The sequence below is a fragment of the Heterodontus francisci genome, chromosome 10 (assembly GCF_036365525.1).
Source record: "Heterodontus francisci isolate sHetFra1 chromosome 10, sHetFra1.hap1, whole genome shotgun sequence".
In the NCBI taxonomy this organism is placed as follows: Eukaryota; Metazoa; Chordata; class Chondrichthyes; order Heterodontiformes; family Heterodontidae; genus Heterodontus; species Heterodontus francisci.
In genome coordinates this window covers 116,284,138-116,298,421 of record NC_090380.1, presented here as the reverse complement: position 1 = coordinate 116,298,421, position 14,284 = coordinate 116,284,138, and the positions used below count along the sequence as shown (strand labels likewise).

The 14,284-nt window shown below is 45.6% G+C and overlaps 1 protein-coding gene across 7 annotated transcripts in view; it reads right to left on the bottom strand.

Annotated features, from left to right (window-relative positions):
• Positions 1-14,284, bottom strand: part of robo2 (roundabout, axon guidance receptor, homolog 2 (Drosophila)) — a 644,486-nt gene that overhangs the window by 177,414 nt on the left and 452,788 nt on the right. For all 7 annotated transcript variants that reach the window (XM_068041290.1, XM_068041296.1, XM_068041294.1 and 4 more), the window contains exons 6-7: positions 11,531-11,658; positions 4,535-4,546 (exon numbers count right to left, since the gene is read on the bottom strand). In XM_068041290.1, the coding sequence (XP_067897391.1) occupies positions 4,535-4,546; positions 11,531-11,658 (140 nt within the window). The remainder of the gene's footprint in view (positions 1-4,534; positions 4,547-11,530; positions 11,659-14,284) is intronic.

The window sequence follows — 14,284 nt, the reverse complement described above, 5'->3', positions numbered from 1 at the left end:
ATGGAGTGCCCATTAAGGATGTCCACCCCAGGAAACCGCTGGGAGGCTGCCACGATTATATGGCATCCTCCCCACACAGTGACGCTCTCTCCGGACACAGGCAAAATGGCTGCGGGGGCAGGAAGTGGCCTTATTTGGGTCATTAAGTGGCTCTATTGGCTGCCTTGTGGGCAGCCACGCTGCTAAGGTTCCAGCCGCTGGCAATATGCCATAGCGGCATCAAGATGTCGAGCTCCCCTCCCAACACCATCCCCCACCATATTGCCAGCCCTCCCACATCCCAGTCCATGACCATAGGGCAATTGCAATTCAGCCCTGCAGCTCAGAGCTGTGTTGGTCTGTGTGTCTCAATTCTTACTGGGTGCTGAATCTGCCAATTGTTCCTTTGTGGCGAACCAACACTAACAGCCATTGCCATCAAAGATAATTTGCCTTTTCAATATAAACTCTTATTGTCTTCACTAGAAGCAGGAACTCTGCACCAAATATAGAAAATTATTCCTTCGCTCTCAGTTACAGAACAATAATTATTTGCAACTTAATGAACTGTAAACTGATCACACATTTCCAGCTCCTCAATGTGAGTGTGTTAGCACTGGGAATGCCACACTTTCCATTTCAAATACACATTCTCAGCAGAAAACACTCCCAGGGCAGGTACAGCACGGGGCTGAGGAATAAAGGCCCCCTCGACATGAAATATATAAAAGGGGCCTGGGGTATAAAGGCCACCTAAAAAAATAACAAAAAAAACAAAAAAAAACGGGGTTAGATACAGAGTAAAGCTCCCGCTACACTGTCCCATCAAACACTCCCAGGACAGGTACAGCATGGATGAGCTAATGGACACAAGCTAAACTGTCAGTGTCCAAACTCATTTTATTTAGACCTTCATCCTCTCAGTCTTGACTAGCTTTGAACCCACTGTGCCATCTCAGTCCCTGGATAACTATTGCTTTGTATTTTTACAATGGATTTCATTTAGAGGAACAACTGGTGTCAATTCTCATCCCAAGTGATGGGTCATGCAAGTTATTTTGGAATTCTCTATTGATGGCAGTGTGCCATGACACATAACAGGTGCTGTGGCCCTACCCCTCCCTACCTCTGTAACCCCCCTCCAGCCCCACAACCCTCTGAAATCTCTGCAATCCTCCATCCTGGCCTCTCGTGCATCCCCTATTTAATCGCTCCACCATTGGTGGCCATGCCTTCAGCTGCCTGAGCTCTGGAATTCTCTCCCTAAACTTCGCCTCCTCTCTACCTCTCTCTCTCCTCCTTTAAGACCCTCCATAAAACCTACCTCTTTGGCCAAGCTTTGGTTACCTGTCTTAATATCTCCTCGCATCGCTCAGCATCAAGTTTTGTTTGATAACGCTCCCGTGAAGCACTTTGGGGCATTTTACTAGGCTAAAGATGCTATATAAATGTAAGTTGTTGTTGTTGACCTCTAATCAGTATGGCTTCCAGCGCCAGATTAAAATCATTCTGCAGCCAATCAACATTCCAATCACCTTGCTTATGTGCTCAGTTCCACTATTTCCCCGCCACGCAATCTGTCTAAAATCTCTCCCGCTGACGTAACACAGGCAGCCGAGAAAGTTTTGGAATCGCAGCCGGGCTGTGTGGGGTTTTTTTTCTATCTTCAACTTTCCAGCGAAAAAATAAAGCAGCAAGATTGGAAGCATAAGGAGCAGACAGGGAAAGCAACATCCACTTCAAGCAAAGCCCCACATGAGACTGAAAGCCCGTCAGACTCGACATTGCAAGTGAGAAAATACACTCGCCTTTTCTTAAATTTTCGCCTTTGCCCTCTTGCATCACTCCCCCCTACACACCCCCTCTACTGGTTGCCCCTCTCCTGAAGGTACTAACTCGTGGGCAGCAGGTACTCCCCAGAATCTCACCCCAGGGGTCATTCATCATGTGGGGGCCAAGACAGTGACCATTCGCAGAATACGTGAACGTGGGCTACTTTGTAGTGTGACGCACTGCGTAGTGATGAGGAGCAAGAACTCTGATTCTATCCAGCCCAGGCTCACTGGGAGCAACTGTACCGACTGAGATCCATCTAACTCAGCACAGACTAGAGAGAGGGACATGCTGGCTGCTGGTTCTATCCAGCGCGTTTTCATGTGTTGTTCAAACTCTGCTGTCTCTGTGTGGGTGTTTGTGATCATGTGTGCATATATGTCTGCATATGTATGTCTGGACACATGTGAATGTCTCTGCCTGTATGAGTGTAGGCCTATGACTGTATGTGAATGTCTATTCACATATGTCTTAGTGAATTTATGAGTGATTGCATATGTGTGTAAGTATGGGTGTGAGTTTGAGTGAGTGTGTAAGCATGTTTGCACGTGAGTATGGGTATGTGTAACTGCAGATGTGTGTGTGTGTGTGTGTCTGAGTGAGAGTCAGTCAGTGTGAGTGTGTGTCTCTAAGTGAGTGTGTGTCTGAGTGTGCATGTGTGAGTGTGTAAGCATGTGTGCACCTGAGTGTGCATGTGTGTATTTGTGTCTGAATGAGTGTATGTCTCAATGAGTGAGTAAGAGTGTGTCTGAGTGAGTGTATGACTGAGTAAGTGAGTGTGTGTGAGGATATGAGTGTGTGAATGTGTATGTGTCTGTATGAATTTGTGTGCGTCTGAGAGTGTGTGTGTGCATGTGAGTGTGAGCATGTGTCTGAATGAGTGTATGTCTGAGAGAGTGTGTGTAAGCATGAGCGTGTGTGTGGGTGTGAGTGTGTAAATGTGCATGTGTGTGTGTGGCTGTGTGAGTTAGTGAGTGCGTGTGTCTGTGTGTGTGAGTGTGAGCATTTGTGTGGGTGTGAGTGTGTGAATGTGTGTGTGTGAGTGCGTCTGCGTGAGCATTTGTGTGTGGGTGTGTGAGTGTGTCAGTGCGTGGGTTTGTGGGTATGAGTTTGTCCGTGTGGGTGTGAGTGTGTGAATGTGTGTGTGTGAGCGTGTGATTGTGAGTGTGTGTCTGTGTTGTGAGTGTGAGTATTTGTGTGGATGTGAGTGTGTCTGTGTGAATTTGTCTGTGTGAATGTGTCTGTGTGAGTTTGTGTTGAGTCTGTGTGAGTTTTTGTGAATATGTCTGAGTATGTCTGTGTGAGTGTGTCTGTGTGCATTTGTGTGAGTGTGTCTGTGTGAGTGTGTCTGTGTGTGTGTCTGTATGATTGTGTGTGAGTGTGACTGTGTTTGTGTGAATGTGTCTGTGAGTATGTCTGTGTGAGTGTGTCTGTGTGAGTGAATCTGTGTGCATTTGTGTGAGTGTGTCTGTGTGAGTGTGGCTGCGTGTGTTTGTGTGAATGTGTCTGCATGAGTGTGTGAGTGTGTCTGTGTGTGTGTTTGTGTGAGTTTGCGTGAGTCTGTCTGTGTGTGTGTCTGTGTGAGTTTGTATGAGTGTGTCTGTGTGTGAGTGTGTTTGTGTGAGTGTGTCTGCGTGAGTGTGTGAGTGTGTTTGTGTGAGTGTGTCTGCGTGAGTGTGTGTGTGTTTGTGTGAGTGTGAGTGTGTCTGCATGAGTGTGTGAGTGTGTCTGCGTGAGTATGTGAGTGTGTTTGTGTGTGTGTGTCTGTGTGAGTGTGTTTGTGTGTGTGTCTGTGTGTGTGTCTGTGTGTGTGTCTGTGTGAGTGTGTCTGCGTGAGTGTGTGTGTCTGCGTGAGTGTGTGTGTGTCTGTGTGAGTGTTTGTGTGAGTGTGTCTGTGTCTGTGTGGGTTTGTGTGAGTATGTCTGTGTGAGTGGCTGTGTGTGTCTGTGTGCGCGTGTGTGTCTGTGTGCGCGTGTGTGTCTGTGTGCGCGTGTGTGTCTGTGTGAGTGTGACTGTGTGTGTTTGTGTGCGCGTGTGTCTGTGTGTGTTTGTGTGAATGTGTGTGTCTGTGTCTGTGTGAGTGTCTGTGTGAGTTTGTATGAGTGTGTCTGTGTTTGTGTGTGTGTCTGCGTGAGTGTGTCTGTGTGAGTATGTCTGTGTGAGTGTCTGTGTGTGTCTGTCTGTGTGCGTGTGTGTGTGTGTCTGTGCGAGTGGGTCTGTGCGAGTGTGTCTGTGGGTGTTTGTGTGAATGTGTGTGTGAGTGTGTCTGTTGAGTGTCTGTGTGAGCATCTGTATCTGAGTGTGTCTCAGTGTGTGGTCCACGTTATAAATCAGGTGCCTTCAGGCAACCCGATAAACCATCAAACACTTCACACCAGAAAAAAATCAAATCTGTCCATTTTCTTTCAAATACCTTCAAGTGAGATCAATGTAATTGTCAGTGGAATTCACTGAGTCAGGCTTTGGAGGGTTTGTTATAAAAGGAAAGTTCCAGCTGCTGTCTCAACACAGTATGGTATTACTGTGATGTCATTCATTGGAGACTCTAATCCCTCTTGGTGGGGAGAGGGGGCACTGTGTATTGCTCACATTGCATTCTGCATTACCACCCCCCCCCCCAACAAATTAGACAACGTAGGTGAACATAATGAAGAGAGGCTGATAGCTGAACAGTTTACAGCGTTTACAGTCATGCTATATGAAAGGAGTGATGATTACTTACCGACAGGGTATGCTGGAGACAGGATACAATGGAGTGGGTGAAGATAACAAAGGATTTGACAATTTTTTTTTACGGAGGAAAAAAAATAGAGAAATTATGAAGTTAGAATGAATGAAGCCTTCGATGTTTACACACAGGGTGGATTATTTTATCAACAAACTCAACACCCTCAGATATTAATAGGCTAGGAGCCAGAAATCACTGCTGGATAAGTACACCCCTTTTTAAAGAGCTGAAGCTGCCTATTTTGCCGAGGGATATGGGGAGAAGGTGGGTAGATGGGATTGAGGGTATGGGGAGAAGGTTGGTAGGTGGGATTGAGGAATATGGGGAGAAGGTTGGTAGGTGGGATTGAGGGATATGGGGAGAAGGTTGGTAGGTGAGATTCAGGGATATGGGGAGAAGGTTGGTAGGTGGGACTGAGGGATATGGGGAGAAGGTGGGTAGGTGCGATTGAGGAATATGGGGAGAAGGTTGGTAGGTGGGATTGAGGGATATGGGGAGAAGGTGGGTAGGTGCGATTGAGGAATATGGGGAGAAGGTTGGTAGGTGGGATTGAGGGATATGGGGAGAAAGTGGGTAGGTGGGGTTGAGGGATCTGGGGAGGAGGTGGGTAGGTGGGGTTGAGGGATATGGGGAGAAGGTTGGTCAGTGGGGTTGAAGGATATGGGGAGAAGGTTGGTAGGTGGGATTGAGGAATATGGGGAGAAGGTTGGTAGGTGGGATTGACGGATATGGGGAGAAGGTGGGTAGGTGGGATTGAGGGATATGGGGAGAAGGTTGGTCGGTGGGGTTGAAGGATATGGGGAGAAGGTTGGTAGGTGGGATTGAGGAATATGGGGAGAAGGTTGGTAGGTGGGATTGAGGGATATGGGGAGAAGGTGGGTAGGTGGGATTGAGGGATATGGGGAGAAGGTGGGTAGGTGGGGCTGAGGGATCTGGGGAGGAGGTGGGTAGGTGGGGTTGAGGGATATGGGGAGAAGGTTGGTAGGTGGGATTGAGGGATATGGGGAGAAGGTGGGTAGGTGGGGTTGAGGGATCTGGGGAGGAGGTGGGTAGGTGGGGTTGAAGAATATGAGGAGAAGGATGGTAGGTGGGATTGAGGAATATGGGGAGAAGGTTGGTAGGTGGGGTTGAGGAATATGGGGAGAAGGTTGGTAGGTGGGATTGAGGGATATGGGGAGAAGGTGGGTAGGTGGGGTTGAGGAATATGGGGAGAAGGTTTGTAGGTGGGATTGAGGAATATGGGGAGAAGGTTGGTAGGTGGGGTTGAGGAATATGGGGAGGTTTGTAGGTGGGATTGAGGGATATGGGGAAAAGGTGGGTAGGTGGGGTTGAGGGACATGAGGAGAAGGTGGGTCGATGGAATTGAGGGATTAGGCCTTTGCTTGCTCTTGAATATTATATTCTGGGCAGTGAAGGACCATGTGGACTGGCTAAGACTTGAGCAGTTGAGTGTGAATGACACAATTATAAAGGACAATCAATGTATCTCCACGAATCGTAGGTAAAATATTACAACCATTGCATTTCAGGAAAGGGTTTAAAACAAAAACAAAAATAGTCATTTGATGACCAACCACAATATTCAGCAAAATAAATGTAACATTTCACATCTTAAACATCGATTGCTACAGAATAGAATTCAGGAGAACGAGATGAATTCACACTCATTACTTCCAATGGGAGACAGGATCTCTCAACATGATTGAGGTTCAGGGAGTGTGAATATCGGTTAGTAACTCACTCCCAGAGCTCCCCCAGGGTAAGTGAGAATCCGCCTATATATCTCATTGTGCTGTCTCATGGGAAGTGATTGCATCAAACGTGATAATGGTGAACTATTGAAGAACACATTCTGGGAAATTAGCAGATCGATACTTGGATTAGGAGTTTCCTGGGGTTTCTCCCACCTTGGTATTGTAAGTCCAGCAGAGGTCAGGCAGAAATTCCGCTGTTCCCACTGGTAAACAGAAATTCAGCTCAAACACAACTCACAGAATGGAAACAATGCATACCTGAAAAGAAAATATTTGCAGGGTTATGGGGCGAGAACAGGAGCTGTGCAGGATGGCTGGAGAGGGTAGGAGGACAAATGGGATTAATTAGTATAAAGGAAAATACCATGCCAGAGGAGCTTCAGTTATGCGGAGAGAATGGCCAAGCTAGGACTGTTTTCCTCAGAAGGTTAAGGAGGAGATTTAATGGAGATGTTAAAATAATTGGGGGGTTTTGATCGAGTAGATAAGGAGAAATTGTTTCTGCTGGCGGGAGGGTCAATAACCAGAGATCACAGCTTTAAGGTAATTGGCAAAAGAATTGGGGGAATTGTGGATTTTTTTTTTACACAGTGAGTTGTTGTGATCTGGAATGCGCTGCCTGAAAGGGCGGTGGAAACAGATTCAACAGGGAATTGGGTAAAAATTTGAAAAGGAGAAATTTTCCAGAGCTATGGAGAAAAGCAGGTGGGACAAAGAGTGGGAATAGACAGGACGGACTGAATGAACCCCTTCTGTGCTGTTTGATTCCGTGAATTCTAAAGGACGGGTAAAGTCTGCTAGGAGACAAGTTCCAGGTTACAAATTGAGGGGCGTCCTCTAAATGTCACTCACTGACAATGAAAAAAGGAAGGTAAGTAGCAATTATAAACACAGGGGAAATCCAGGAGCAGTCTGAAATTATATTAAATAAGAAGACGATTATTTTAGAATACAACAGCTGGCAGAAACAGCTGGTCCAGGCTCTCCAGGAAGATGAGACCATTTGGAAAAGTTAAATGATTCCATTAGTAACGTACACAGCGAGTGGGCCTGGTGATTATAGTTGAGGATGGAAAGTGGTGGCAGGGAGAGATATGTGGATACATCAAACCCCTTCCGAATATCCATATGGGATACAGGAAGCCCTCTCCACCATCCCAATGTTCTCCTGAATGCAACGCCGATCTAACTGCCCAAACAATGACTTGAGGAACTGATTCTCCGATGATCCAAAGATGCTCAAAAGGGAGAAAGCAAAGTGAATTATTCCACTGCCACGAGTTTGACCAGGTTCTGATGTCTGACCCCCCCCATCAAATGCACATTGGGAGAGGTCAGAATGGGGAAGGGGAGCGAGCGTGATAATTTCATTCATGGTGCACAGAGGGCATGAAAGATTATGATAGAAATGCTGTTTTGCTGATCTCTCCTTCACCCACTTTTTCCTCCTCCTCTTCTGACTCCTTGCTGGAATCTGGTCTTGAGGGCGATGGATCCCATTCAATACCACGGCCAAGAGGCCACTACTCATGCATGACAGCTTGGACAAGGTGGGCTGCTTGACTAGGGAGGACCTCACATCCCAGTCTGAGATTACCCTTGCCCTGATAAGCAGCAAGATTTCTGGCTGCTTTCCCACTTGAGCTGAGATCGAGGATCAAAAGCTGCTGGGGGGACAGTCCCTCTCCTGGTCTGAGTTGCTCCGAATCTCGTTCGCGACTCAGTGCGTCTTTTTAATATATCTTTGAATGCTCAGCTGTGGACTGGTAACTGTACCTCCAAGAAGTCTCATGCGCTGCTTATCTAGACTGAAAGGGCAGGTCGAGGGTCAAGGACTTAGGGGCGGAGAGAAAGGTGCAATCAGAATCCCGAAAGATTGCAATCGGTACTGAACCCATTCCATTGTCCAGTTAGGCAAAGAACTGAATAGGTTGGCAAAATATCAGAGCTTCCAGAATCCCAGAGAGAGGGATATTGCACAAGCATGTTGGTGAGCAAGAAGGGTTTTGATCGAGTAGACAGATGAAACTGTTTCCATTGGCAAGAGGGCCAGTGACCAGAAGACACTGATTTTGGTAAAAGAATCAGAGAGGGAGATAAGGGAACATCGTTTTTGACACATTGAGTTATGTCTAGAATGCGCTGCCTGAAAGGGCGGTGGAAGCAGATTCAATAATAACTTTCAAAAGGGAATTGGAGAATTACTTGAAAAGGAAAAAAAAAGTCGGGCTATGGGGTAAGAGTAGGGGAGTGGGACCAATTTGATAGCTCTTCCACAGAATTGACACAGTCACGATGGGCTGAATGGTCTCTTCTGTGTAGTAAGATTCTATTATTCTACATCGAGCTTTTATACACTAGTGCCCGCACTGTAATTCTAGGGCTGCAGTTCCCCACAGTGACACAGCTAATTTATGAACCAAGTTATCCTGTTACACGGACCAGGAACCAGAGTCTGATCCCCAGTGAAAATCCAGAAATCCAGGGTCCACGTGCACAGATTACAGGGGAATGCAATATAAAAGTAGGGAAGCTTTGCTACAGTTGTACAGGGCGTTGGAGAGACAACATCTCGAGTACTGTGTACAGTTTTGGCTTCCTTACTTAAGAAAGAATATAATTGCATCAGAAGCAGTTCAGAGAAGGTTGACGAGACTGATTCCTGGGATGAAGGGGTTATCATATGAGGAAAGGTTGAGCAGGTTGGACCTATATCCATTGGAGTTTAGAAGAATGAAAGGTGATCTTATTGAAACACATAAGATCCGAAGGGGACTTGACAGGGTGGATGCTGAGAGGATGTTTCCCCTTATGAAAAAGACTAGAACTAGGGGGCATGGTTTAAAAATAAAGGGTCTCCCATTTAAGATGGAGATGTGGAGAAATGATTTTTTCTCAGAGGGTTGTTAGTCTGTGGAATTCTCTTTCCAGAGAGCAGTGGAGGCAAGGTCATTGAATATTTTTACAGCTGAGTTAGATAGATTCTTGATTAACAAGGGAGTCAAAGGTTATAGTGGGTAGACAAGAAAGTAGAGATGAGACCACTATCAGATCAGCCATAATCTTATCAAATGGCAGAGCAGGCTCGAGGGGCCGAATGGCCTACTCCTCCTCCTAATTTGTATGTTCGTATTTTTGTATCATTAAAATGTCTTGGAGAGGTACAATAAAGGAATCAAAATAACTAATGGAATGCTGGCCTTTATATCTGGAGGACTAGAATACAAGGGGGTAGAGGTCCTGCTTCAGCTGTACAAAGCCCTGGTTAGATCACACCTGGATTTACTGTGAGCAGTTCTGGGCACCACACCTAGGAAGGATATATTGGTCTTGGAGGAAACACATTGTAGATTTACCAGAAAGATACCTGGATTCCAAGGATTAAATTACGAGGTGCAATTAAACAAACCAGGGTTGTATTCCCTAGAATTTACAATATGAAGGGGTAACTTGATCAAAGTTTTCAAGATATTAAGGGAACAGATAGAGTAGACAGGGAGAAACTATTTCTGCTGGTTGAGGCGTCTAGAACTAGGGGACACAGACTAAAAATTAGAGCCAGAGTTTTACAGAGTGAAATTAGGAGAAATTAAGTGGTAGAAGTTTGGAAAACTCATCCATAGATAGCAGTAAATTTTTTTTAGATTAGATTAGATTAGATTAGAGATACAGCACTGAAACAGGCCCTTCGGCCCACCGAGTCTGTGCCGAACATCAACCACCCATTTATCCTAATCCTACACTAATCCCATATTCCTACCAAATATCCCCACCTGTCCCTATATTTCCCTACCACCTAACTATACTAGTGACAATTTATAATGGCCAATTTACCTGTCAACCTGCAAGTCTTTTGGCTTGTGGGAGGAAACCGGAGCACCCGGAGAAAACCCACGCAGACACAGGGAGATTCAGCATTTCAGATAACACTCTTTAGAACTTAGGTCAATAATTTCAAACTTACATTACGTTTAACTGCTACACCCATGCAGGGAGCAATATGTACAGAATTGAGAACAAATGATAGATCAATTGTTAATTCAACTCTGAGATTGATAGATTTCTGTTAACCAAAGGTATTAAGGGATGTGGGGCAAAGGCAGGTAAATGGAGTTAGATTGCAGGTCAGCCATGATCTCATTGACAGGCAGAAAAGGCTTAAGTCAAGGGACTGACTGGTCTCCTGTCCCGATGTTCTCTGGCTTCAGTCTGAGATTATCAGTAAAGAAATCCGGAATCAAATCCTGTCAGGTGTGCACTGCTGAGTTTTTAAGTACAGCTGTAAGCAGTGGAGTTCCAGGAAGGTTATTCATTCTGGTCACAGGCGAGCAACACTTTTCTCAATTCAAATTCACATGGAATTTGCCTCCTCCCAGGGAGCCTTGAGCTCCCTCTAACTGTCAGCTGAGGTACAGCCAGCCTTCCATCCTCCTCTCTTTAAATCAAAGAATCTTTACAGCATAGAGAGAGACTATTTGGTTTATCATAATTGTACCAACTCTTTGAAAGAGCTGGCAAAGTTAGTCAAACACCCCAGCTTTCTCCCCACAACCCTGTGAATTAGGCCTCTGCAAGTATTTGTCCAACTGCCTTTTAAAAGTTCCAATGGAATCGGCTCCAGTGCGCTCCAGATCTTAACAACCATCTGTGTGAAAAAAATTCTCCTCAGTCCCCTTCAGATCTTCTATCAATTGATTTAAATCGTAACCTCTGGCTTATGATCCATTTGCCGAAGGTAACAGTTCCAGGAATGGAAGATTAATCCACAGGACACTGCGGCAAGTGATGTGAGAAAGAAAATCATTGAGGGAATTAATAAAATTGTTTTTTTTTGTATTCATTTTCTTTGATTAATTACTGAAGTTGTGAGAGATGGGGTGTGAGGGGGGAGGGGGGGGGGGGTTGGTGTACAAGGGTTGTTTAACTGAGAGTCAAGAATCATCCAATTGGGTAATGAGGAGTCTCCATGCTTTCTGATTGATGCGGAAAGGCAGTGTGTCATCAAGTTGGATGTGACTGGTGACCAATGGCGGGATTGTATGTGTGGGGTGCTTCAACATAGTAGTTGGGGGTAGGAGTCACATGGCAAAACCTCTAGGAATACCTCCAACCAGAGTTGACAAGCCGACCCTCACCAAAGGAGCAGCACACAGAGTGGAGATAGACTCCCAACATGAACGCACAGGTGGGGGCGTGCTCCAGGAGGTGAAAAAGCGTGGCGATGCCGCTTGCTTACCTCGTACGGTCAGAGTGGCGGTGGCTTCAACCATGCCCACGCGGTTTTCTCCGACACAAGTGAAGGTCCCCTCGTCAGCGTTGCTCACCCTCTTGATGCGCAGAGTGTTGTCTTCCTTAATGTCATATCTAAGGGAACAGAGGTGGGAGAGAGATCCATCGTGAGATGACGTTTTTTGTTTCTTCATCGGCCTCTCCCCTTATCTCAGGGGACAGAATCTTTCCCGCTGTCAGAGCTAGCCATGGTAATTTAGTGACTCAGTGGATAATACTCTTGCCTCTGAGTCAGACAGTTGGGGCCTGAAATCCCACTCCAGAGCCTTGAGCACATAATGCAGGCTGGAACTTCAGTGCAGTACAAGGGGAGTGCTGCACTGTCAGAGGTGCTGTCTTTTGGGTGAAATATTAAACCAAGGTCCCTTCTGACCTTTAAGATAAAAGTAAAAGATCCCATGGCACTACACAGGAGTTTTCCCCAGTATCTTGGCCAATATTTATCCTTCAATCAACAACACAAAAACAGATTATCTGGTCATTACTGCATTATGAACATTGGAACAGGAGGAGGCAATTTAGCCCCTTGAGCCTGTTCCGTAATTCAATGAGATCATGGCTGATCTGTGATCTATCTCCATATACTCTCCTTTCTTTTCCTCATATATGTTCAGCTAACTAAAGTCTATCAATCTCAGATGTAAAATTAATAATTGATCTCGCATCAAATGTTGAAGAGAGTTCCAAAACTTCTACCATCTTCTGTGTGTAGAAGCGATTCCTAATTTCATTCCTGAAAGGTCTGGCTCTAATTTTCAGACTGTGCACTCTAGACCCAAACTCCCCAAATCATAGAAATAGTTTCTCCCAATCTTACTCTAACTGTTCCCCTTACTATCTTGAAAGCTTTGATCAAATAACCCCTTAACCTTCTAAATTCCACGGAATGCAACATTAGTATGTTTAATCTCTCCTCGCAGCTTGACATTTGGAGTCCATGCATCATTCCATTAAATTTATGCTGCACTCCCTCCAAGACCTAAGGTGTGGTGCCCAGAACTGCTCACAGTAACTCCAGGTGTGGTCTAATCAGGGCTTTGTATAGCTGTAGCATGACTTCTACCTCCTTGTATTCTATTCCTCTGGATATAAAGGCCAGCGTTCCATTGACCTTTTGATTACTTTCTGTACTTGCTCATGACATTTAAATGATCTGTGTAGCTGGACCCCAGTCTCTTTGAACCATCACTATTTTCAGCTTTCCACCATTTGGTAAGTACCCTGTTTTATCCTTTTTAGGTCCATTTCCCTCCACAGAAATCCATTTGCCGCGGTTTTGTCCATTCACTTAGTTTAGTTTAGTTTAGAGATACAGCACTGAAACAGGCCCTTCGGCCCACCGAGTCTGTGCCGACCATCAACCACCCATTTATACTAATCCTACACTAATCCCATATTCCTATCACATCCCCACCTGTCCCTATATATTTCCCTACCACCTACCTATACTAGGGGGCAATTTATAATGGCCAATTAGCCTATCAACCTGCAAGCCTTTGGCATGTGGGAGGAAACCGGAGCACCCGGAGGAAACCCACGCAGACACAGGGAGAACTTGCGAACTCCGCACAGGCAGTACCTGGAATTGAACCCGGGTCGCTGGAGCTGTGAGGCTGCGGTGCTAACCACTGCGCCACTGTGCCGCCCACTTAATCTATCAATATCTCTTTGTAGTTTTATGCTTCCATCTACACTGCTGACAATGCCGCCTATCATTATGTCATGGTCAAATCTGGAGATGCAGCCTTCTATCCCATCATCTCAGTCATGAGTAAATACAGTGAATTTAGTTGAGCCCAACATAGAGTACTGTCTGTGGGATCTTGCTGTGTGTAAATGGGCTGCCGTATTTCCGACATTACAATAGTGACTACACTTCAAAAGTACTTCATTGGCTGTGAAATTTTTTGGGACGTTCTGAGGTCAAAAAGGCACCATATAAATGCAAGTCTTTCATTTTCTTCAGAGCCGGGCATGAAGGGAACACCAATCAAGAACCTCGGTGAATGCCTCAATTTGTGCGCCCATGAATACCCTCCTTTGGCCAGAAGCACTAAAGAGGAAAAACATCTGTGTTTTTTTTTAAATATGAAGGGGGAGAAAAAAGAAAGAATTGCATTTCGATAGCACCTTTCACAACCTCAGGATGTCCCAAAGCACTTTACAGCCAATGAGGTGCATTTGAAGTGTAGTCACTGATGTAATGTAGGAATCACAACAGTCAATTTGCACACAGCAAGATCCCACAAACAGCAATGTGATAAATGATGAGATAATCTGTTTTATTTCGTGATGTTGTTTGAGGAATAAATATTGGCCCAGGCTATCAGGAGAATTCCCCTGCTCTTCTTCAAATCATGGCCGTGGGAACTTTTACACCGACCTGAGAGGACAGACAGGTCCTCAGTTTAATGTGCGGCACCTCCAACAGTGCAGCACTCCCTCAGTACTGCACTGGGAATGCCAGCCTGGATTATGGGGCTCAAGTCCCTGGAATGGGGCAGAAACACTCTGACCCGACTGTAAGACCCACTGAGTGACAGTTGACACCTGATAAGACTTCATTGCAATCATAGTACAGTAGTATGTGGTAGTCACAGCCTGATCCTGCCTTTACCTCAACACACACACACTTTTCCTGCAGAAATCTCTGGCTAGCGATCAGGAGCTAGAATCCTCCTTTTCCCCATTTCCTTGGGAT